The sequence below is a fragment of the Camelus bactrianus genome, chromosome 23 (genome assembly GCF_048773025.1).
Source record: "Camelus bactrianus isolate YW-2024 breed Bactrian camel chromosome 23, ASM4877302v1, whole genome shotgun sequence".
NCBI lineage: Eukaryota > Metazoa > Chordata > Mammalia > Artiodactyla > Camelidae > Camelus > Camelus bactrianus.
In genome coordinates this window covers 7,897,023-7,924,459 of record NC_133561.1, presented here as the reverse complement: position 1 = coordinate 7,924,459, position 27,437 = coordinate 7,897,023, and the positions used below count along the sequence as shown (strand labels likewise).

Genomic DNA, 27,437 nt, shown 5'->3' with positions numbered 1-27,437 from the left:
GGTGAAGGCAGGGTGACTGTGATCGACGTGTATTATATTGTTGAAAATGCCATCTAATTGCTTTTTATAAAGGAGGTAACTTACTAGGCAATAAAACAGACTTACTATATAGCAATATAGTAACAGTAATCACAATGTATAGAGAGTTACTTTGGAAATCTTGAGGCACTGGTTATATTCAATCTAAGAAAGATGCCCTGGATGTTACTAAGAGGAGAAACTGCAGTTTACGTTGCCTAATATCTCACTGACAGAAATTATCCAGGGTACCCCTGATGCCCTCTCTTTGCCCAGCTCCCTCCCACATTCAGTATCTTCCATCAAGGATAAAAAAACCACGTGATTAGTGATATTGAAGGATGGGATTATACATTCTCTGCTCCTTCTGAAATACTCTTGGCTAGATCTCACAGAGAAGGTGTCATCTTGTCATTTTCTCTTGGGTTCAGCTTCTAAGAGCAGACTCTGCCCTGAGGGAGAGTGCTAGTTATTTAATTTAATCGAGAGTGAACTGTTTAGAACATTTAGCACTTTTACATGATATCTTGAAATGGAGTTTATACTTTAACTTCAGTCGTGGTGGTTTCTACGAGAGCTTCTGATCTGGCTCTAAAGTCTTTAAGGCAAGGGGGCTAAAGGTATACAATGTTGGAGCTCCTGGACTTCAACAGGAATAATGCTAGAAATGTAACAGGGAACAAAATAAAAACCTAAAGTGTCTTAATATCCCCAGGAAGTCTCTATGACCTTATACGAGAAAAGAAGCTAATGTAATCCAATACAGTGTTTTGAACAAATTTACATAGTTAGCAAGGGATACAGAGAAATAGGAATGAAATAGCAGAGGCTAAAATAGACTCCCAATTCTAGGTAGGATGTAGAAAATCACTAGAGACCACCATTCTCACCCTAACACCGAAAGTAAGTCAGGTAAACTCAAATTCAAAGGGTTTGTTTGTTTGTTTGTTTGTTTAACTATAAGAGTACAGCGGATGCTGTAACTGAACTAAAATTTAGAAAATGATTAGCTCTTTCTGGGAGGAAAGGAACAGGATACCCTCAGCTCGGGCAGAGAGGGAGGAGGATAAATCTGTCTTTGATAAGGTAAAGGGAAACTAGGAAGAATGTTTAATGGCTGTGTCAGTGCTGATAAGATGGATTAAAATACTTGGAAGCACCGAACTGAGCACACGCCCGCCCAGTAAACTGCTGCCATCAGCCCTCACGGAGCGCATGGGTACAGCGCACGGGAGGCCAGGTGCAGAACAGCAGAGCTGAAAGAAATCCTCCCTGAGGCGCCCCCCACGCACAAGGCTGTGGGAGAAACCGGCAGGGCGCTGCGGCTCTCAGCACGTACAGGACACAGCGTGGGAAGAAGAGCTGGAAAGACGCCCCTGGAGCATTTCAGGCTCTCACCGAGCGCCAGGCGCTCCCAGATGCTAGGGACGGGGTAGCAAGGAGGGCAGTGGCCCCTCAGTGTGGAGAAGGCCAGGCAAGACTGGGAAGCCGAGACAGTTCTGCCGGATCCCAAGAGATCCCCCGTGATTCAGAACGCTGGCAGTTGGGTTGTAAAGAATGCGGTAATCTCTGAATCTCACTCTTGACCAGATCTGAAGCCCTTCTAAGAGGAAACTACGGATGCTGTCTTCATACTGTTTTAAGCCAGATGTTAATAAATTGAATTGAATTTTCAAGAAAGCACAATCCCAGATTAGGCTGATTTGGCCACACATAATGAAAGTCTAACAAGGAAGGGGCGTGCTTATTTTCAGAGGAAACATTATTTATTTCAGTGTCTTCTGTTTTACAGACAATGTTTGGCAGTAACAATAATATGTAAAAAAGCAAGAAAGTGTGAACTCAGTGGGCAAGGCAGGCAATAGTCAAGGGAAGCTGACTCAGAAATTGTATTGGTGTTAACTTCTTTCATTCCTGATACCCTATTTCTGATGCTCCTGAATTTGTTTATTCATCATTTTGATTCCTAATAATTCTAGCTAAATGTTTACCAGTTTTATTGAGACACTAAAAAAATCCATGAAGATAAATTAGCAGTTGGTTCTATTTTTTCTCTATTGTTTTTGTTTTCTGTTTTGTATTCTATTTCTGTTGATTTCCATTTTATTTTACTTTTCTTTTTCCTGATTACCTTGGGTTTAATTGCTCCTCTTTATCTCTAGTTTATTAAGGGGAAATATTTGGTCATTTTTTATCACTTTTTTTTTCAGAATAAAAACATTGTTTGCTGCAAAATCTCCCTCCAGAAATCTGACAGATTTTGATGTATTTTTCATGATTATATTTAGATCAAAATAATTTCTAATGAACTTTTTGCTTTCTTCTCTGAGCCATGGGCTATTTAAAAATGTGTTATTTAGTTTTTAAATATTTGAGGATTTTCTGGATATCTTTGTATTATTAATACTTTGCTTGGCTTGAATGATAGTGTTGTTTGAATCTACTACCCCCTTGCTGGTTTCCTGCCTACTTGTTCTGCTAAAGATTGAGAGAAGGCTCTGACTATGATTACGGATTTCTCTATTACATTCTTCTCTCCTATCATTTTTGTTTCACATATTTTGAAGCTCTGCTACTTAGGTATATCCACATTTAGGATTTTTATTTCCTCTGGATTAATTGACCAGTGTTATCATTGTGAAATGACTTTTAAATTTCAAGTGATTTTCTTATAGGCAACATACAGTTGGATCTTGCTCTAAAAATAAAATTCTGTGTGAAAATGTGCCTTTTAATAGGAAAGTTTGGACTATTTTTCTTTATTTTTCTTTTTTTATTGATGTATAGTTTATAATGTGCCTATTTCTGTAGTCTATTCATATTTAATATGACTATTCATGTTATTAGATTTAAGTTTCTCTACTTGAAGTTGCTTCCTATTTCCCTGTTATTTCTTCCTTTTTTCTTATTTTTAACTTCCTTTGAATTAATTTTTAAGATAATTCTACTATATCACCTTTTTTTGTCCTATTCGCTCTAACTCTTTACTGTTATTTTAGTGGGTGCTTCAAGGTTCATAGTATAGACCCTGATCAGTCTACCTTTAAGTTATAGTATTTCACTGATAATACAAGAACCTTAAGCCTTTATACAGTTAACCCATGAATAGCAGGGGGGTTTAGGACATCAGCCCTTCATACAGTAGAAAATACAAGGATAACTCATTGTTGACCCCCCTGTCTCCATGGTTCCTCTGATTCCTTAGATCTACACCAATGAATTCAACCAATCATGGGGCGTGTAGTACTGCAGCATTACTGTTAAAAAAAAAAAAAAGTTGTTTATAAGTAGAACCTGCAGTTCAAACCCATGTTGTTCAAGGGTCAACTTTTCTTCCAATACACTTCTGATCTTTATGCTATTGTTGGCACAATGTTTATCTCTATATATGCTATAAATCTCATAATATACTGATTGTGGTTTTGTTTAAAGAATTAATTATCTTTTAAACAGAATAGCCAAGACACGGCAGCCACCTAAATGTCCACTGACAGATGAGTGAATAAAGGACTTGTGGTATATATATTATACAATGGAATACTACTCAGCCATAAAAAGAATAAAATAATGCTATTTGCATCAACATGGATGGCCCTAGGGATCATCATTCTAAGTGAAGTAAACCAGAAAGAGAAAGAAAAATACCGTATGGTATCACTTATATGCAGAATCAAAAAAAAAAGATCAAAAGAGGTCACTGTGAACTCATCTACAAAACAGTAATAGACTTGCAGACATTATAAACAATCTTACAGTTATGCAGGAAAGAGTGTGGGAGTATTGAGATTTGCAAATGTTAGCCACTATATATAAAAATAGATTCAAAAAATTTCTTCTGTATAGCGCAGGGAACTATATTCAATATCTTATAGTAATCTATAATGAAAAAGAATATGGAAATGAATATATGTATGTATATGTATGACTGGGACATTGTGCTATACACCAGAAATTGACACATTGTAACTGACTGTACTTCAATTTTTAAAAATAATAAAAATATTTTTTTAATTTTTAAAAATTAAAGAGTCCTTCCTGAAAATAAAACTAATATATGAAAGCAAACTTCTAATTATTACGAATGTTTTACATGTAAATTGTCTTATGTTGGGTTTTCTTAAAGGAAGTTCTTTTGAACATACAGAAGTAAAATAAAAAATTAATTGTAAAGTTTTGCTACTTTTATTCCCCCAAGTCAAATAATTTGCATATCAAAAATGTTTCTTGGAAAATTACTGTCAGGCCTAATTGCAGAAATAGCTTTTGAAATTTTAATTCAAGATATTTTTATAATTGTAGAAATAGAAATGTAGCTCTAAATTCGTGGAGCCTCTTCTGAACATCACCTTCAACACGTAAGTACACTATACATCACTAAAAGATCATTTGAAGATGGACTTTTTAGCTGGAATATTGACCTCTAAGTTAATTTTATTGTATTGGTTTTGTGTTTTTCCTAAATTTGTTGGAAAAAAAATTCTAAACACCATAATTTTAAAAGTCTTTCTAATAATTTTTTCTACATTAGAAAAATGACAGAAATATAGTAAATACTTTTTTTTTAGAAAAATAATAACTTAGCTCTTTGAAGTTTTTTATAGTTTCTGAAAGAGAATTTAATTTTATTCTCTGCATGCGATCAGACTTTTAAAATGCAGAGTATTAAGGAAATTTTTAAAAATGCATATGCCACATCAGACAGTAGATTAAATTTCCTCAAAATGTATGTTTTAATTTTTCATTATTGTCAATCACACAGTATTAAAGTTTAATATTAAAACTGTTTCAAAATAAACCTGAATATGTGAGTGTGATCTTTTAGATAACTTGAGTCAATTGAATTGAATCTTCTGAAAATAATGGACCACTCTAGATATTATAATTGACATGTTATTGTATTAATAATTATATTGAGAAATAATATTTGACATAAATGCCATTAATTGGAATATAGCAGTTAGTTAAGCTACGTGGGCATTTGAGCCATTCTTTTTTTGTTTACAGATGTGTTAATGAACTGCAATCTACATTTACATCCATAATTATAAGAGATAAAAACAACAATTTGTTCTATTCCATTTTCTAGAAACTGGCTCATAGTTAACCGTATTTGTCCAACTCTTGTGTTTTTGCAAGAATTAGCATGATAATTAGCAGCTATGATTTTGCAGATTTAATTATATTTTTGCTGTTATCTGATAATGATCTTATTTGACTTTATTTTTTAGTAATACTCTGTCTCCTAAATTCTGTGAATCAATGGACATCATCATACCTTTGTTCAAGAAATGAAATGTCCACTATGTGGCACTTGAAACACAACGTGTATTATCTCATCAAAGAAATTGTGGCTCTTGCTATCCTTAGTGCAAATCTTTAAAAGCAATGCGTTGAACCCTCAGAGGTTTAGTAAAGATGTGAATCTCTTGGTTTCAAATATACTAAAAAGCACTTTGCATTGAATTTAGTCAAGTATAAAGGCTTTCAGTCGCTGAATGCCCTTGGATTCTGCTTACACATCCACTACCCTCGTCCCTTTTATCCTGTTAACTTACATCAAGCAATTATAGTTTTATAATTGAGGTGAGACATCTTTTATCTGTGTAGCGACACATTTGGTAACTAGTGAAAATAAAAGATACTCGTCCCAGGAAAATGCTCAGGCGCATAAAAGTGTCCATGAAATTCAAGGACCCTGTAGATCTGCTCAAGTCTTTCCCTAGAGCTCACACAATAACCCAGACTGCGGCTGACCCTGGGCCAGATAATTACTAGTCACTTCAAATTGTAACTGCTTCGGTGAGAACTCTATCCAGGTCCAAATTTAATCCAGAAAGTTCCGATCACCCACCCCTCTTTCCCAGTCCCCATTACCCACCACCCCCACCCACCCCTACGTTCCCTGTGTACCTGTGATTACATTCTTAGCCATCTCGCTGATAGCGACATATACCTTATTTCCTTCTCTCCTGGGTTACAGCACAAAATATGTGTCTTTGTCTTTACCACCCATCTCTGTGTCATTCCCATGCTGTCCTCCGTTTCCTCTTCCTGATGTAAGTCCCATTTTCCTTCCTGTTCCCAGCCACTCTACACACCCTTTAAAACGTTTCCATTACATGTTCTAGAACTTCCAAGATGAATGGATAATGAGTATTGTCTGGTGAGGCTGTTCACTCTCTCACATTCCAGGTTACTCCTTTCTTTTCCCCAGAGCTGTTCTTGGATCACTCAGTTACAAAAGTCACTTTTCCTTTGGGGCTGGCTTATTTATACCACCCAGTTAGATTATAAGCTTCAGGAAGCCTTATCCTCACACGGTGTATCATCTGGGTCTGCGAACAACGCCTGCGTACAAGTCTGCCCACTAAAACAGGTGCCTTTTAGGATACATAACTTCTCTTGTGGAAGAAAAAAGCATGCATAAATATTCCTTAAGTTTTGACATGAACTGTGAATGAATATTTTTGACTTAGTGTGAGTACAAAAACTCTATTGTGTAATTCTACTTGGTGCTGAGCAAAAAAAATCAATAGCTGTATAATAAACACACGTACAACAGTGATGTCTTCTATTAGAAAATACACTTGAACTTACTGTTTATATCACTGAAATTGATTTCTGAAAAAGCCTATTTCTTCTCAGCAACCTCAAGCTAAGTACCTACAACACAATCCTACCTTACAATATTTTTAAATTAACTACAACATCTGGCTACATTTTTATCTCTACAGCATGAATACTATTTATGCACTTGATTATTCAATATAAGTTTTACAGTCTGAAGTCAACTAACTATAATCATATAACGTATATCTACAGATGTCTTTCTCAACCTCAATACCAGCAATATTGAAGATAGGCGGTCATGGTGTGTATAACCCTTAAGCTAAAGATATTTCCATGTCACCTTTTATTCTCTCTAGTACAATCTTGGACAAAAGATATACCTTGGGCTAATTTTTCTTAACATTCTCAACATATCGACATATTAACTTTTAATTAACTGAAAAAAAAGGTACACGCACACTAATTTTACCTCTTAAGGCAATAAAATTATACATTTAATGACTGCTTTATACATTAATTATGAAATGTTACCTTTGAAAAACTGAGAAATGTTCTTTATGTTTTATTTTGCTCTTGTTAACTTAGTCCAGAATCACACTATCACACTGGGCCAATTCTTTGGTCTGTTAGTTTTGCAATGGCCATTGGCCAAACACAATAACATGTTGATCTAAATTGCCAAAGAAATATGTCAAAACATCTATTGTTTTGGAAAGCACTGCTACTCTCTTTCTCTCCCTTCATTTCTTTTGAAAATTAAAGGTACCTTATTCTCCCTTTGTCTCAGTTTTGTCAAAGTCAACCTTAGCTGAGTCAGGGGCAAAGGACTGTGGTGAACACATGGGGTTTATCTACTAATTTTAGATTATGGTGTAGCCTGACTTCTTGAAACTTATAAACAAATATTTGTACTTCTTAACTGTGTCTTAAAAACATTGAGGGAAAATACTCCTTCAACCAGACTTCTTAATGATCTTTGTGGCACTGACCCAGTTCGAGCTTAATAAAGCCCCTTCTTAGGATAATGTTTTAAATGCACACAATAAAATATGAAGCTTTACAAAAGAAATCAGTTCTATTAAAACAAAGTTTCATCCATACACACTTTGTGAGGAAGTCTGCGTACCCCAGGATAAACGTACACAACTCAAGTGCCTTTCAATTAACCTTCTGACATGAAAACACTTTGACCCAGTTATCAAGTTAACCAAGTTCCATGAAAAAAGACACAGTTTCATCTTAAACAGAATGCATAACTCAAAGCAAAAGGAAATATGAAATTATTTCTTAGGACACAGTGGCTAAAGTCAGTGAGACATGAAAATATATAGAAAAGCATTTCAGAGGCAGAAACACAGTGGTGTGACCTAATTTGAGGGTAGAGATACTCATACCTTTATGGCAGTGGATGCGATCTGAATGTGGTGAAGTCTTCGAAGGGTGCTGTCCCTGTCGATGAAATAGGAAGCCGCCAGCTGATGAAGCGTCTCCAGGGTAACTGAAGAGCTGTTGGTGCTGGGATCACTTCCTTCAGACCGTTTGCTCAGCTTCCGCTTGTCCACAAAAATGGTGAGCGACTCCTCTCCTGTATTGATAATATTGTACATTATTCCACTTCCCTCTAAAAAAATCAATTCTTCAACTACCTGCAGGTGAGGAAGCCTAGATTACAGCCATAATGAAACAAAAGAGGGAGAAACAACAAACGGGCAGGGAATTTCACTTTTTTGTCATTCACCAATATTTCCCACGTACCTTAGACAAGCACCCGGGATTTTCATGGCTGTTAATACATATTTAGTAAATACCAAATAGCAAGCTTTTGCAGAACATTTCCTGTCGATTTTATTGATTTTCTCATATAGTTTCACAAACCTAACACTCAGGTGGCCCCACAGCAAATTAAGATCAGAAAATACGTAAAACAAACTCAGAATTTACTACAGATCAGCATGGCAAGCGGAAACATGACCAAACATATTACAAAACATTAGCTGTTTTCAATCGTATCTTTAAAATGGAGAGAAAACATAGATATGCATAGTTATATAAATATATGTGTTAAATTCAGAGGTTTGATAAACATGGGCATTGTATTAAAATATTGTGTGTTATTATTATGCTCCATAGGAATCCCTAACCCCCATGGAAGCTTTAGGTACTTGACAATGGAACCTGTAAGGTGAAATTTAAAGCATATCACAATTAGGCTGCAGTTTTCAATGTTCAAATGTTGACAAAAAAGTGTCGATGCCATTTCAGTTTAACATTAAGAACACACCGTCCTCAGACTTCCACATTCTTGGGGACTCTTCCAGCATATAATTGTCAGACTTGAAGCTTGCTCTCGTTCTTTCGGAAACCCATCTGTTCAGGTGGCATGATGCCCACGTACAAACTGGCAAGCCAGTTTTATAAAAGATCAAATAAGATTTTCTAGTAGAAGAGTTTGCATTTCTTCTCCAAAGTAAAAGGAATACCAATTTTAAAATGACATAGCTTAGGTGACCATCCCATCCTAAGTGACAGTTCACACTTCTCTGAAAGAGATCAGGTAAATTGATATTGGAAATAAGGTGTCAAAATGTTATTTTGGAAAGGCACATTCTCAGCTTGTATTTGGACCTCAACATACATTCTGGAAATCAAGCAGACTAACTGGAAGAGCTGAAGGGAAAAAAAGATCTCAGAACTATGAATGAATGGGTCAGATGATCAACAGCATTAGGTCATGTGCATGATAAACAGCTCTCGGTTGGGAACATCTGAAAGCAAAAAGGGAACATATATGTAAAATACTATAGAAAAGTAAGAAAAAAGTCTGCAGCAATGATTTATCCCCCAAGAAGAGGATGGAGTAGTGTGGAAATCTGAGTGAACGTATCTCTGAAAGATCGTTGAATGTGAGAATGATTTACCCGAGTGCCAAGTTGTGACACAGTCCCCAGACATCCTGCACCTGGGTCAGAAAGAATGAGAGTCTAAGAACCCATAAAGCAGTCAGGGCTATGGTCTGAATGCTCGTGCACCCCAAAATTCCTATGTCATAGTTCTGTCCTTCTGAGATGACAGTATTAGGAGATGTGACCTGCAGCAGGTGCCTGGGTGATGAGGGCAGAGCTCTCAGGGGTAGAATTAGCACCTCTGTAAAGATAAGAGACTCCTTACCCCTTCTGCCATGTGAAGAGACAAGGAAAAATCTGTGACCTGGAAGAGAGCCCTCACCCAGCCATGCTGGCATTCTGATCTCAGACTTCCAGGCTCCAGAATTATGAGCAACACATTTCTGCCCTTCAGAAGCTGCCTCGTCTGTAGTCGTTTGCTCTAACAGCCTGAGCAGACTAAGACAGCAAAAGATGTATCTTATTAGGTAAGGTTAAAAACAAAACGACAAAGATATCTGGATACAGGAAAAGAAAAAGGAAGCAGAGTTAATGATTTCTTCAGGCTAAATTTATTAAAAGAGAAAATGAAATAAGCTCAATTGTGCTAAAGACTAAAACGTGCAAATTTGCTTTAATCGCAGCATTTTTTATAAAGCAGAAAATACGTAAGATACAGTTTAAAATATACATACACTGTTAATGTTAGGAGATGCCGACACACATTTCCTAGACCTGGACATATCCAGTGAGGTAAACAGAGGTCACAATGAGATCTATACCACCTAGTTAAAAAGGTAGATCTTATAAGTAAATAGTCAACTTTATATTAATAAAAAGGGAATGAAAACTTCTTTTCTAGAGTACACAGAACATTCAGAAAAATTGGCCATATATTCTACTTTAAAATCCTCAGTAAATTAAAAAAATCTGAAGGAAAAAAGCATATCCCTTGACAAAGGCATCTCTTTGACCAAACTCTAGACAGGCTCCTGTGAGCCTATTTTGACCAGACTCCTTCCATGGGCATGTTCTCAAGAGCCCAGTTTTAGGAATAATCCTGTGAAGTGACTTTAGCAAGAATCCCCTACCTTGGACCTCTGGTCATCCTTAATATCTGACCAAATTCCTCTTCCCCCACCGTCTCCCTGATGACGCCTGATCACCCTGGTCTGCCTTCAGCAAGAATCCTGCTAGGTCTCATTAACAAGTTCCTTAGTGTCCTCTTTTTTTTTTTAGATTCCACAGGGAATTATATTCTATGTCTTGTAGTAACTTATGGCAAAAAAGAATATGAAAAAGAATATATGTATTTTCACGTATGAATGAAGCATTATGCTGTACACCAGAAATTGACACAGCATTGTAAACTGACTATACTTCAATAATATATATCTATGTAAAACAAATTACCCTACCTTCTTCGTAATTTTCCTTCCACTGACCCCCCCTACCCTGTTCATTGTCTATAAATCCCCATTTTTCCTGGTTCTGCTCAGAACTGAACTCAATCTCTCTCCCCTACTGTAAAATTTCATTGTGGTAGTCCCCCTGAATAAAGTCTGCCTTATTGTTTTTTAACAAATGTCAGAATAATGATTTCTTTAGCACACTTTCTGACTGCAATATAATAAAAATTAAAAATTGATACAAAATAAAAAAAGACATTTCACATGGAAAATATTTCTATTATATAACTCTTGAATAATAGGATAAATGAAAGCAAAATGACAAACTTCCTAAAAACACTTGAGGAAAATATTACATAATACAATGTAAGGGACACAGCTAAAGCCATGCTCAAATAAATACCCTTTTTTTTCATATTTTTAAAACTGAAGTATAGTTGAACTTATTTATGAAATAGAAACAGACTGACAGACATAGAAATCAAATAAATATTCATAGCATTAAATACGTACTTTATGTAGGTTATGAAAATACTTGAAGTAACTATGTAACTCTAAAACCAAAAAAAGTGACAAAAAAAAAGCTTTACCTTCTAGAAATTAAAAAGAAGTAACTAAGAAGATGAAAGCTAGTGCTAATGGTTAAAAAAAAAGTATAAGAGTAGAAAAAAACAAATAAATAAAAAAACAGCTCCTTTGAAGAGGAGAAAAACCAGAAAAACACACCAACAACTAGTCAATCTACTTTTTTAATAGAGATAGAAAATTATACAATTAAATAACAAAGTAAACTAAATGGATATTTTAAAATAAATATTATTTTGTAAAACTTTTGCAAATAAGCTTAAGTGTCACAGAACACCTCCACCAAAAAAAAGAAAAAGAAAAAGAAAAGGAAAGAAAAAAATCAATAGGCTTAAATGGCTTCACAGGGGGGTTTTGCCAAAACCCTAAAGATCAAAAAGTCTGATATCTCTTAAAATGTTCCCAGAGGATATGAAATGAAAGAAAACTTTAGTTAATTGTAATAAATTGACTATAACATCGAACAATTATCTGGAAAAGATTATACACACATAACAATAACAATAAACATTAATGCAATTTAGTATTATTGATGCAAAATCATAAATAAAGCAATAGTAAACAGTATCCCACAGTAAGTTTTAAAAAGATATATCTGATAACCAAATAGGATAATTCTAGGAGTGCAAGGGTGGTTCAATACTAGGAAACCATTAATATAATTCAGCATATTAACACATCTAAAAAGAAAAACTTTGATCGCCAGTAATGCCTAAAAATGTGCCTGATAAATACTTGTACCTATTGCCGATTACTTTTCAGTAAGTTAGGAGTCAGTGGAAAATTCCTTAAAAGGACAAGATATATCTAATTTTCAACCTAAAAGCCACTATCTTATTTAATGGAAAACCCAGAAGGCATTTCCATTAAAATCAGAGCCAGACAAATAAATTGGTACTACTTTTTGACACACTAATAAACACATTTAAATGCAAATATAGACAAGAGTACCTGCGATTAGAGTAACAGCGTTAAAAACAAAAAAACACTTGGAACTCTTTGCAAATAGCATGATTATTTATCTGAAAAACTCAAGAAAGTCAATGGACAAACTACTACACAAGTAACAGAACTTAGTAACATTGAAGAAAGTAATAAAAAAATTAACTCAGTAGACTGACATATACAAAAAATAATTTGTTAGAAGTTATGATGGATTAGGGCATAACATTTAAAATACCAAGAAAAAGGCAAAACATACTGCAAAACCACTCCTGAAAATAACAAAAAGACTGATAAATGGCATGGTACTTTCCTCTGAACAGGAATATTACAAGTTAAAGTGTATCATCAGCTTTCCTTAAGTTAATTTATAAGTTTAATGCAATCTTATTAAAGAACCAACATGTCAGTTTTCATTTGTTTCATAGACCTAGTGATGATAGTTATAAATTTTCTAGGGAAAAAATAATCAAAGGAAAGTCAACAGAAAGAAAACTTTCCAAAAGAATAGGAAAGAGTGAGATGCCTTAATATACATGAAAATGTATATAATTAAAATGAATGCATATTGTAAAATGTATATAATTGAAACAGTGTAGTATAGAAGCATAAATAGACTACTGGAAGAGAAAAAAATTTTTTAAACAAGTATATATTAAAATTTAGTACATGATAAGGATAGACTATTAATTTAATGGGGAATAGTGGACTTTCTAATAAATGACATCATGACACTGGAATAGCCATTTGCAAAATAAAGGATATAATTGTATCTGAGAAGATATTCCAAACAAATTGGAGACGTGAATATTTAATAAAATGAAACCAATGGACTAGAAAAAAATGAGTGAAAATGCAGGAATGGGAAGAGTATTCCTAACTATGACTAAAAGTCCAAAAATAATTAAATAAAAGATAGATGCATTTGACAATATAAAAAGATATTTGTTTTTTCTAGCACAAAACACCCTAAGTAAATTTTGTGTTGGGGAGAGATGTTTGCAACGTACATAATGGACAAATGGCTAATACAGCTAACATTCCAAAGGCTCCTAAAAATCAAGGAAAAAAATGATGTAAGATTCAGGCAGGAAAAAAAAAATAGGAAAAGAATGTTGAGATAAGGAGAGTAAAATGGCCCATATAAATTTGAAAAGATATTCAATTGATGCCAATAGTATGAGAAATGCAAATTTAAAATATGTTAATACATCACATCGCTATTATGGAATTTGCCAAAATTCAAAAGTTGGACAAAGTTGGCAAGCTTGTTGGCAAACTGGAAGGAAACAGCCCTCTGATATATTGCTGCTCGACTGCAAATGCTACAACTATGGAGAGAAATTTGGCCATAGTTAGTGATAACTGACTCCACAGTACTACTTTTAAGAATCTATCCCAAAGAAACAGTGGCTCAAATATGCAAAAGGTTTCTAATTGTGGCATTTTTCTAATATGTACAATAACACAACTGCCCAGTCAATAAGAATAAACTACGTTACATACATACAGTAAAATATTGTGCAGCCAAAGAAAATAGTGAGGATTATTTCTGCACACAAATACGATCAAAGCAATGATTGCACAAAGTGGGATTTTTTTTTTATAAGAGGATGATACAAATATATTGAAGGACTTCTTTTTATTTGGAAAAAACAAAAACACTGGAAGAATTAACCAATATCTTAGATCATTATTTACCTGAAAGGAAAAGGAGAGATCAGAATGGAGGGAGCACTTTTGGAAGGAAAACTTCTCTGAATATACCTTCTTACAGCTTTTTAAACACTGGAAAGATTTTTTTTAAGATTTTGTTTCATTATAAAAATCTATCAAATCAAATAGAAAAAAGACAACAATCCCTAATAATTACAAATGGAAGCCAATGTTACTAATTGTTTATTGTTTGGAAAAGTAATTATTTTAAGTGACTTAATGAGACAGGAAGAGGGCAGGGCACAGCCATTCAAGGAATGCTACAGCAATTAACATCAAAATGGTGAAAGATTCCACCCTCAGGAGGCCTTGAGGCTCAAGATGGTGGGAGATTTAACTTCTAGTAGACCTTGAGCTCATTATACGCCCATTGTAATATATTAACATGGTGAATAACATGCCTACAGGCACCATGGCCGTCCCAAGGCTAGCCACAAAAGGTCAAAGAGTGGGAAATGGCCAACTTCCTGGGAATCCCAGCCCCTTCCCCAGGCTAGATAGACTGGTCCTTCCACTTTTTGCATATGAAGCCACTGAGCCCAGAACAACTGGCAACATGGTGCCTCGCAGCTGCCTCTCTCTCTCTCTCTCTCCATTGGGGAAACAGCCCACATTCTCTCAATGGAGTGTGTACCTACTTTCAATTTGAGCACCCAACGCCTACACATTGTGGCCTTTCTCTTGCCTTTCAATGTATCTCTCTAAATAAATCTACCTTTACTCAACTGGGGCTCGCTCTTGAAATCCTTCCTGCACGAAGCCAAGGACCCACACTTGGCGGGGCACGTCCCGGGGCTCAACCGAAGCCTGGCCCTCCTCACGCCCCACATCTGTTTTCCCTGCATCATTAAGAACACAGTTTTTTGATGGGGGGGAGGAAAAATAATGCTGTAAATCTTAATATACTTTTACTAATTTCACTGTTTTTTATTTTTTAATTTGAAGGATGTATGATATTGGAGAGAGGAAGGCATGAGTTTTGGAGTCAGGTCCATGTGAGGGCCTATCGGCTCTCGCCCGCGGTCCCTCTGCCTGCTGGCTCTAGGACTTGGGTAAAGTCACACGTACTCTAGCATTTCCATCTCTAACAACAGACACGATATCCCACTCTCAACTGTTTGAGAAGATTAAACAATACAATTCCTCTATAGAGCCAGGCAGAGCACGTATAACGTGTACAATAAATGCTGATTTCCTCTTCTTTCCTTTTTTTTAGGGCCCCACAGTAAATGACAGGTTTTTAACTTTTCATAAGTTAGAATTTCACAGATATTAAATTTTACCACAGGAACCTGGGCTTAGTCAAAATTGTTTTCTAGTAGAACATGTAATCAACATATATGGGATTATTAAAGACAGTAGTTGGTTATTCTTTTCAATAACCAGATAAAGAGACACCATTCATACATTGCTGGTGGTTCTTCTCCACAGTGGAACATTACTCCATGTAGGCAACAGCTTTTGCTGCAGTGATGTGTGTGAGGCAGCTTAAATCTGCAGTTTAATGATCATAATTGTTCTTTCATGAATGCTTTGTTTTAAGCCCTTATTTCCAAGAGACCAGACAACTAGGTGATGTAAGCTGGCTAGCCTGCGCTAAATTTCAAGTTTTGTAAATCACAGAGTGTTAAATAGCTAAGATATTTTGACAATGCCACTCAACCTAGGTGGAAAATAAGCCTATTTCTTTCCTCCAAATGATCTATTTTTTAAAATTACACACAACTACTATGCTTTCATGATTTTCATATCTTCATCTCCTTTGAGAATTTTACAATCTGTCTCAAGAAAGAAGAATGCATTCTCAACTTTAATTGCAAATCTCTCTCAAGTATTCAGTTACACAAGTTCACCAGACTCCTATGAAAAGAAAAAAAATACAATATTCAGATTTGAAAATGGAGGTATTATTCAATCAACTAAAAAAATTGGTGTTCAAATGTCATCTTTATTCATATTTTTTAAACCAAATGAAGCTCATAAGCATGACATGAGTGCCAAAGGACATCCACAAATTTTGTAAAAACTAAATGTGATTTTGAAATGATTCAACATTCTGAGCCCATCAGAAAGTGAAAAGGATTAATGATTGTAGATATAAAAAGATGTGATTATTTCACAAAGAAATCATGCAGCTGTGCCTTTTACAACTAAAATGCTGTGGTAGTTTATGGACATTAAAAGCACACAGAGAAGGATGCTTTCATAGAGAATGAGAGACAGAGGACAATAAAACAACAACAAAAAAATCAGGACTTTAATGTTACCCTATGATTAATTCATAGGGTAGGATTAGGTACCCTTGATATGTTGTGGAACTCACAATTAGGTATTTTTCTGTCCTGGTTTTCAAGTCCTCTAGAGTAGGTCCAGGACAAACAAAATTAAAGAACTTTCATATTATTATGTTTCTACTTGGATTTTCTCAATTTGCATTCTCATGTAGACAGTCATAGAGGATGGAGGTAATGCTTTAGAAATGTTAGAACGAAAAACAATGGATAACAGAATGAGTAAAAGAATCCTGCGGATAAATCAGTAAGATGATGTGGCAGATTGTTCTCTGTAATTTTTTTTTAAATCATGGATGCAACATAACACGGATGAATGGTCCATTGTCAGGAAAACAGTGAACGATCCCTTTTAACCTGGATTGAAGATGAAAATGTTTAGGAATACATTCAAGCCATGTATGCCATGATTCAGTGCAAGTTTTGAGAGGCATCAGAAAGTTATACTGTTTTTTTGGTTTCTTTATTTTTGCTTTTGCTCTTCAGCAGGAGGACACTATGCTCCACAGATGGCCTTCCTAATCTTGATTCCCTGAATGAACAGCAGAATCACAGGGGATCCACCATCAAAACATATAATATTAGGGAGGCACAACCATTATAGTCATGATGCACTGAGATTTGAGGTTATTTCTTTTTTTAACTGCAATGAAGCTAACTCTTGGATGTTGCCTGTATTTTATTTATTTTATCACTGCTGCTGCCCTTGGGCTAGTACAGACTATACCTTTCCATCCAGCAAAAGAACATGCATTTATGGCAAATGTCTTTCTGGTCCCTGTACCTCCTTATGCCTGAAGACCTTATTGTGAATATCTGCTCTGCTCTTGTGTCAGTTTTACTTATCAAAAACTGCTATTTGTATAGAAATCCTTTGCACAGAAATAACCAGTGCAAACATAGCATAAGAATAATTATGGATTTTACTTCTGATGTATCCTTTCAGCTCAAAAATGTTACCCTATTTTTGGTAATAACAGACGACATTATTCCTTGTGCTAAGTTTTTACCATATTTTAAGTATCATTGTCCTTTTGAAATTTTATTTCACTTTTCACAGCGTTGACTTTCCTTTCACTACTAATGATCATTCTTCCCTAGCTTAATGTGCTAAAAAGGTGTGTATCCTGACAATATGTATCTTTCCACTTATACAGTGGTGTAGAAAAAAGGCAATGTCTTAGAATCACATAGAAGAAAAGAAAATCCTAGAAAAACAGACCTCTGACCAGGAGCAGAGCCAAATATATAAAGGTAGTAAAAAACAGACATGTTGGCTTAACACCAATTGGCATCTGCAAGATATTATGGGAAGGAAATAACCAGCCCATACGGCTTTGACAAAGAAACATGATACGCTTTGCAAAGCACTCCAAAGGAAAGCAACTGATCTTATGATTATTAACAGTCCCCTCCACCCAAAAAGTAAGTCTGAAAAATCTCTGAACAAAATTACCCAGTTACGGTAGTCTGCATAGAACAATGACATGAAGAAAGGGGAACTGGAAACATGTAGTTCCAAGGTTAGATGGAACCGGACATACTGTGAATGAAATGCAATTAAGTTACTTCCATTTTGGAGCAATTACAAACAACGCTATAATGAACACTTTGTTCTGTATTGGTACAGACTCCTGCTAGTATTTTGGTAAGCTTAATTCTCAGAAGTGAGATTTCTAGAACAGTTAAATACACTCTAAATTTACATAGATACGCTAAATAGTGCTGTTCAAACTTAATGTGCAGATAAATCACCTGGAGATCTTGCTAACATGTAGATTCTGATTCATTCACCGGGGATGGATTTGGAGATTCTGCATTTCCAACAAGCTCCAAAGGGATGCTGACGTTGTTGGACCATGGTCACACTCCAGTAATGAGGCTCTGAACCACAGCAAAACGTATTACCAATCTAGATGTCTGTCTGTGTCAGTGACCTACAGGTTCCTTTAAAGTAGGTCCTGAATCTTTGCGCTTTTATAGGTAACTCAGCACGTATTTTTCAAACAAATGGGCAGGTGACTTATCTCTATCTTATCAAAGGGCCATAAGGAACAAGAAAAAAACATAAGCAAATTTATGAAATTCTAAAACGTAGCATTTATCTTTGGACTGAGTTCTCGGGAATGCCATTATTAAGATCTATGGACACAGCAATTTCAATTTCATTTTCTTCGTTGTTATCTTAATTATTATTTTTATACATGGGTTCAAATCATTTTAATAGATAACTGCCTTAGTAAACCACTAAAAGTTAAACAGCCATATTACTTTAATTTCAAAGTTTTTATTTTATTTAGCAGAGAAACATGAGGGAGAGGAATAGAGAGACAGAAAGAGAGAGACAGAGACAAAGAGATGAATTGACATAATTAATCTTAAGTGGTATGAGTATGAGTAAATATTTAGTTTTAAATCCTAGTATAGTGGTCTTTTTTCCCCATCTGGGACATTATTTTAATAATTCCCTGGGATTAAAAAAGCTTCTGAAAAGAGTTCTTTTCTTTCTTTCAGTTCTTTTTTCTTAAATAGAATATGCATTCTAATAGAGGAAATAGTTGCATGTATTTGCAAGTAATTATTCATATTTGCTTAGGAAATAAATTACATATATTTTGGCAGGTGAATTTCTTATTATGTTGCAGTTAAACTAAAGCAAAAGGCAGTTGTACTTCCTAAGAAGAGACCAAGTGAAATAAGAATGACAGCTGTTAATCGATTTTGGAAGGTGATGCATGACAAAGACTTTAAAACTGTCTGTGCATACTATATATGTAAATTGCATAGCGAAAACTGAGAATTGAGTGTTTTTGAAATTAAGTGAGGATATTTGGATTTCCTATACTTATGAGGATCCAAGAACATAGGAAAAAAATCTAAATATTCTACCATATTGAGATATACACATGAAAATATATCATAAAACTTTTGAGCTAAACAAAATGACCTTGCAGGCATAGTTATACACTATGCAGTCACCAAGATAGTATTCGTTAATATTAAATAATTATCCTAGTAAGGTAGTATTACTCTGGACCTCAAGCATGCATTTTTTTCAATCCAACAATGAAGAATATATTTTCTGTATTTAACAAAATTAAATATCTGACAAAATACCTAAGTTGAGCAATATGATAACCACAGACACATTCTCATAAGAATGTGCAGGAGAAAATTGCCATGAATGAACATGCAAGTGAAAAAAAATATTGTTAACTATTCTGCTTACAATTTAATGATGGCTTTTAAAACGCTGCACATTCAAAACCAGTGGTCAAAAATGGAACTGTTTTTATGAGGCTCAGAAGGAAACATATTCTTTACAGTTGTAAATGAACAAATCTAAATATATTTGCTCCTAGAATGAATTTTGTTCAAAAAAAAAAAACCCTCTCTATTAGGAAAAGAATACTTTGGAGGGAAGGTGTTCTGCTTAAGCAGTCCTCTCTCTAGGTCCACAATCCTGACTCCACCCACAGAGGTGCAGTGAGTTAACAGAGAGGCTAAATATAGGACAGGGACCAGCATGAGTAACCCAGGCTCTGCTCTTCCTCCTCTTTAGGATGTGCTATCAGGAGAGCAGAGCGCCCCCTTCCGTCTAAAGAGAGCCAGGTCTCACCCAGCAGGTCCTACATTCTCACATGACTGTGGGTGGCTCAGGCCTTTGACTGTGACTGGTTGGACAAGTCTGTGCAATTCTGGATATGAGGATGAGGTCATATTTTAAATTATTATAAATATTTTGTTATAAACTTCTTATAAATGTTTAAATGATTTTTTTTTTTTTAATTTTCCTCTCCCTTAGTCTTTTTGTATTGATCCCAAACCCTGATCTGGTACTTTTTATAGCAGGCATCCTCCCTCTCTTTGGTAAGTCCAACAATTTTGAGGTTTTTTTTTTTTTTTTTTTTTTTAATTTCCATCCATTCTTTTTTTTATATTTCTAAATTCAGTACACAGATACACTTTATTTCAGTGTTTGTCATATATTGTATTATAATGAAATATATTATAAAAACAGTCATGAAATATATTCCATAGCTAGGAATCAATATATCCCAGGAGTGCAATCTTTTTCAAGATTGATTCCTCAAATTGAATAGCTTATTTTAGATTTTTAAACAGTGATGGAGTTGAGATAGCATTAGCCCAAATAGAAGCAAGCTAAATTACTATATTGATAAATAGTCTGGAAACTATAAGATGAAATAAATGGGGAAAATGATGTATACTGAAGAAGGTTTTTTATAATTTATTTTTCCCTATAGGAAGATAATTCAATCACTGGCTTTATCTATCATAAAATATCCTATTAAAGGCTTCAAAGATGCTATCCCATGTTTTATGTCTAAGTCAATAATATGATGTACTAAATAACTCTTGGGGGAAAAAAAGACATTTTTCATTTCTTTCCTCTTCATCACTTTAATACTGGTAGAGAGTATTTTACACTCAACTTGTTTTGAAAAATGTTTCAATTTAGTTGAAGATCTAGTTACTTAGAAAACATCTACTTACAAAATAACTAGCTTTTTATTAGAAATGTTTGCCTCCATACATGACATCCTCAATGTGTTAATATTAGAGTTGTCCTCAGTCTTGGTCAATTAAGGTCAGACAGACCGAATATTTGCTCAAGTTTTAAAGAAATGGAGTAATACAATTACATGTTCAGTCAGGTAAAACATACCAGGCTAAAATATACTTACAGCAACAAAAAAGGTTTAGTGTAATTTTAATAGTAATAATTTTTAAACTCCCTGAAATCAACCTAGTATATATTTTAATTGCAAATAGTTTATATCCTTAAGCTACTTAGATAATTTCATGCATTTTAGCAGAATTATTAACATCACCCAAAGGGGAGATTCCTGAAGGAAAACTAAGTAACATTTAAAGAAAAAAGAATTCCAATAGAGAACACCAGGAACACAAAATCCAAGAAATAGTCAGAGATCAGAAGGCAAGTGAGGGTGGCCATCTTATTCGTTCCTCCTCACCATTTAAGAAAGTGACTGAACAAGACTTTTTTTTTTAACATTTTAGAAGCTTTTTAAATTTTTTTATTTTTTATGTATAGTCAGCTTATAGTGTATTAATTTCTGGGTGTATAGCATAGCATTTCAGTTATATATATATATATATATATATATATATATATATATATATATATATACACACACACATACATATATTCCTTTTCATATTCTTTTTCATTATACGTTACTAAAAGGTATTGAATATAATTCCCTGTGCTATACAGTAGAACCTTGTTGTTTATCTGTTTTATATATGGTAGTTGGTATCTGCAAATCCTGAACTCCCAATTTCTCCTTCCACCCCCCTCCTTCTCCTCTAGGAACCATAAGTTTGTTTTCTGTGTCTGTGAGTCTGTTTCTGTTTTGTAAATAAGCTTCATCTGTGTCTTTTTTAGATTCCATATATAAGCGATATCATACAGTATTTTTCTTTCTCTTTCTGGCTTACTTCACTTAGTATGACAATCTTCAGGTCCATCCATGTTGCTGCAAATAGGATTATTTCATTCTTTTTGTGGCTGCATAGTATTCCATTGTATAAATATACCACAACTTCTTTATCCAGTCATTTGCCTATGGACATTTAGATTGCTTCCACATCTTCATTGTAAATAGTGCTGCTATGAAAATTTACTCCAGTTATTTAAAAGTCTTTTGCGTGTATCTAATTCAAAAAGATACATGCACAAGACTTTTAAATAAATGAATTAATTTTGAGAGAGCATATTGTCACCATTCAATAATTAAACTGAAGAAGTGATTTACCACAAAGGCTTTAAACAAAAATGTATAAAACAAAAACTATCTCAAGACAACCATGTGGCGTCCATAATGCCAAAACAATGAAACAAATCAATAATTCAACATAATTTTCCTACTACGGAACAAAAATGTCCTGGAGAATCATCTGTACTTTCTGACCTCTTCTGCCTCACCCCTGGCCCCCACCGTCCCTTTCTTCCTTTATTACTTGAAGAATATATTTTATGTTCTGAAGTTCTTCTGGGTACTCTGCACTGCTGATACAGTGGTAGTGAAACCTAGTATGTGTTTCAAGACCACTGACCTTTCTAAAAGGAGATGTGATAAAAATAATTTAATTTTCACTTTTGCTTCAGGTTTTATTGCATTAATAACCATTGTCATTACTAAGCCAAACAGACAGAGCTCTCCCAGCGTCAGTTGTCACAATTACAGGGATATTTTGTCACTGTTTTGCCATTCACACTGCTGTAATGCCAAGAGCAATAGCAGAAATGCACTGCGTGTTTATGCCGAGGACACGTTCCCACGCTTACACTGATCTTCCCGTGATGCCGTCACACAGGTGTTACTCTCTCCCTTTCCATGAAAAGAAACTAAAACTTGGTGAAGTTACAACAGTTTTTAAAGTCTCGCAATTATTTTAAAGGAGTCAAGATTCAACAGCAACTTTGATTTCTTTATCTTATTAGTTTAGCATTGTTCATTTTCGGAGGAAGGTAACAGAGAGTGTGTATTCATGGCTAGTCTTTTCTGTCTGCCTGGACCCCCAACATCTTCCACCTTTAATTCCTTAACGTTACATGGCAGACTTGTTTCTTTGGTGTGTACAGGGATCTGCTGCTCCATTTCCACCCTCTCCAGACCCACCCACCTGCTCTCACTTTTGCCCTGATTCTCTCCAATTTTGAATCTATTTGTTTAACTGACCCGTTTTGCACCTCTGGATTTGCTTCTCCCATTCAGTCTTCTTCCTGAATTAGATCTCAGTTATCCTCTGTATATATCATCATGTTGACATCTATCTCGTGGACTGAGTTGCCTCAGCCTCCTAGCAAAGTGGGGCTCCACTCATTTATCCATTTAACAGATATTTCACGAGAACCTATCGTGTGCCAAGTACGATTACAACCATGGGGTAAAGTGGTAACAAATACAGGAAAGGTTCTTGTTTTCAAGAAAATATGCAAGATTGGCAGATAATAAACCAGGAAACAAGTAAATAAAAGATTTTCACATCATAACAAATACTAAGAAGGCTGCATAGTCAGATTTTGAAATAGTAGAGAATATTAGTGATCTTTGGGCACCACTGCTGGCAAGGTGGCCTGGAAAGGACTCTCTGAGAAACTAACATTTGAGCAGAAAAAAGGTGAAGTTTTATTCTGGCTGAAAAATAGAGCAAGATGAATGAGGAGGGAGAAAAGATGAGGTCTGAGATGAAAGCCAGCGGCAGGTCATTCACGTGGCACCTTATAAACCACAGCAAGACATTTGGATTTTAAGTGGCTAATTTTGATTGAAACAGGGAATGCTTTGACACAATTCAAGTTTTAAAAGACCTTACAACTTGGTGGTGGGTGCATATTCTGGGAGAACCATGATGGTGACGTGGTGTAGGGACTGTTGGGTGGAAGACAGGAATGTGTTTGATATGGGACATGTTCTGGAGGGATAAACTGACATGACTTGGTGACAGACAGGACTGGCAGGTAAAGGCGAAAAAGGACACATCCTGTAAGACTGGGAAATGAAGAGCAGGTGGCCTTTTATGCCACCTCACCACTGGTGTGAACCAGCCTACCTTCCGTAAACTTACTGAGAAGCTGGCAAGGGAGCAGGGAGTCACTGTTTTCACGGCTTTCCCATCCGATTTCATCCAGTGCTCTTTCTTAGAGGAAAGAGTACCATCCATTTTTAAATGGAGTGTCTGGACATTCTTTAAAGTCCTACCCAAAATTAAATGTATGGAATTCTGGGATATTTTTAAGTTTTAGGAAATGTCATATCCTTCCTATTACACATCACCTCCCCCCAAATCATTTCAGTGTTTTCAAAAGGCTGACCTGTACATCGCATGATCAAACACGCGTTTACTATTAAACCACACTGAGGAGACGTGACGTTATTAGTCTCTATTTTCACCTTATACATCTTAATTGATATTTGTTTCTGTTTTCATATCATTTATCAACCACAGGCAGAAATGTTAAAAGAGCTCTCTAAATGTAATTTTAGAATTTCAACGTTTACTTCAGGACCTTTCCTCCTCTCAATCACCAGAAGTCCCACGTGTGATTTGATTGCTCATTAATCAATTTTTAAACAAAATTTGCCCCATTACCTTGCATTATAGAGTGTAATAACTGTCTATATTTAATTCATGCTATTAGATTGTAAACTGCTTTCAGGCAGAAACTAAATGATAATCGTCTACCTCACCACTGTGAACACCATCCAAGATATTTAGTAATAACTCAATAAATGTGTCGAATAAGTTAATGAATGAAATTCAGGATTATTCAAACTGCAGCTATGTGGATTAATCAACACCTTTCCTCGAGTGACACAGGTTTATGCACAAGCACACACAGGCACAAATATTTTCAAAGAGTCGTACCTCCCAGAGTAGCAGATAGCAAGAAATGTGTCCCATATTTCTTGATAAGGTTTTCTGTGATTTGCTGAAGGGTAGGCCGACGTCCCAAAAGTCTTATGTTGCGGAAGAATTCAGGGGCAAGAGGCAGAGGGGAGCCAAGGAAATTTCTTCTCTCAACTGCAAGGTTATTTACTTTCCAGCGGCCAAACTCCCTGAAAAGCAAATTTATTTTTATTCATAAATACATAATCTATCTGAATGTTTTCGTTTGAAAAGTTCACTTGGTAGCTTAGCTGGGGTCACTACATGACAATGATTCTGGCTTGTAATAATACTTCCTGTGCGATGAGCAGGAGAAGCAATGTTTGTATATCATTTATGTAACTGGAGGAACTATTCTGAAACCAAGTCACGGAGAGGAAAAATAAACCACTTCAACAGCCTCCACTGATCTTGTTTCCCAAAGAAAGATATAGTCATAAAAAATGATTTCATTATGTACGGAATATTAACATAGAATTATTTTTTTAAAAAGGAAACTAAGGTAATCTTTTATCATTTTCCAATGGAAATTGGAAAAAGAACAGATTTATTTTCATCACTCTAATGATTCCTTTCTTCATGCAGGGTACAGCGGGAACTTGTAAGACCTCAAGGATATTAAGGAGCTGCGGCAGAATTTTTAAAAATATGATCAAAAGATAAATGGTTTTTTTATAATAACTATTGTTTACCACATATTTTGAAACCGAAATTTAACTTCATGAGCAATTTTTCAAGAATGCAAAATGACGTTATGGGTGGATTTCGTCAAATTAGAGAAATGGCAAATATGGTTATAAAAGACTTATACCGTAAAATAATTGCACATTTATATTGAGTTAAAGTCAACCTAACCACACTTTAGAAAATAACTATGGTGAACTGGATTGCCTGATATCAACTCTACAGATTTTTTTTCTGAGCAGTGGTCTGATAAAAATCTCAAATACCCTCCACAGGGAAGAATTTCCCTCTCCTAGACTTCTCCTAGGTGTGTTATTTAACTTTGTAAGTACTTAGCAAATAAAATGTTGATTAAATATTGTACAAATGTGTGCCATATTTATATTGTTGCCTCCAAAAAATGCCTGCAAGACAGTACCAAAACGTGCCTGATACACACCTGTGAAGCAGATCCCAAATGGAATTCACATTCTAGAGAACGTTTTAAAAATAAACAAAATTAACTTATTTAAACATGCGAAATAAAATTTTTTTAAAATTCAGATTGCGATCGGTGCTGAGACAGCCTGCTGGGGTAGGCGGTAGGGCGGGGGACAGTAGGACCTTATTTTATTTTAAGTGACCAGAAAGGGGAAGTCGGGCGAGCTGGTGTTTGATACATAGGCCATTGCTAACAGAAAAATAAAAGAGCCTAGTGGTGGGGAGGCACGGAAAAGATTTACACAGAATGATGAGGAACAGTAAAGACGTCCAGGACCAAAAGGCATGTTCCTGACAGAGTCTCTGAGCATGAATAATTCGGGCCCGCGGCGCACAGTTGGCGGCCAAACAATCCATCCAGTCTTTTGGAAGCTAATTGTAAGGTAAGATTCACCGAAGAGTTGGGGTAAGGCTTTGGCCTGAAAATAAGTCCGCTTGGTGTTTCCTTCATTGAGAAGCTCTTGCTCTGGCCTCTGTAAATCTGCTGATCCAGTTTTCAAGAGCACTGTTCTCAAACCTCAGCACCCATTAGAGTCACCTGGAAACTACCCCCCCCCCCCACCGAGTTCCTGACTCATTAGAACAATGGAGGAGGAGGTCAAGAATTCGCATGTTTTAACCAGCAGTGCTAATCCTGCTAGTCAGGGGACTCACTTTGAAGAACACGGATTAGATAATTCGGTATTTAGATTTTAAACTTTACTCAAAGCGCTCCCTTTTCAGTAAGTGTAGGGCTACACTGGATTACAGATTACTGGATTTATTACTTCCTGTTTCCTCAGAAGAGAGTAAAAATGACTCTGTTATCTTTCCAAACCTGATTAACATCAGTGACTTTGGTTATGTCTTTCCATCCTATAGAAATTTACCTGAATTTATGTGTGTGTGTGTGACACATATGTAGAATACATATGTAAATATATATTCAGAATTGTGAAGGAGAGCATTTAAAGTAAAATATTTAAGTTTTAGCATTTTGTGATGTAAAGTATAAAGTACTATAATGCTTCCAAGAAGTTATCTATTAAACCGTAGTCTACATAATAGTTGCTCATTAATTTTAAAACTTTACCCTGCAACATTTACTTTTTTATTTGCTGAAAAAACTTTATAATTTCATTAAGGGAGAGTAAGATAGCTTGAACCTAAAATTGTGGTGTAAATTTTTCAATGGTTTAAATTACCAAAATTTATAAACTCACACATATATATTCATAAATTAAGATGTGAATTGCTAAGTGAATTAACTGGATTTCAAATAACCAGGAAGACTGTTTCAATGGTGATATTTTACAACCCATATAAACTCCTTCTTAATTGCAAAGTATTCCTTGCTAGAAGACTGTGTGTAAAATACATATTGAAATAGTGCGATTCTAGCCTCTCTTTTTTTAACAATTAATAAATACATAATACCA

General features: G+C 35.2%; 1 protein-coding gene across 4 annotated transcripts in view; it reads right to left on the bottom strand.

The window, feature by feature from the left end:
- BRINP3 (BMP/retinoic acid inducible neural specific 3) overlaps positions 1–27,437 on the bottom strand; it is a 338,781-nt gene that overhangs the window by 149,628 nt on the left and 161,716 nt on the right. For 3 of the 4 annotated variants that reach the window (XM_010974025.3, XM_010974027.3, XM_010974026.3), the window contains exons 3-4: positions 24,835–25,025; positions 7,983–8,173 (exon numbers count right to left, since the gene is read on the bottom strand). In XM_010974025.3, the coding sequence (XP_010972327.1) occupies positions 7,983–8,173; positions 24,835–25,025 (382 nt within the window). The remainder of the gene's footprint in view (positions 1–7,982; positions 8,174–24,834; positions 25,026–27,437) is intronic. The other variant, XM_045509514.2, reaches the window with a different exon arrangement.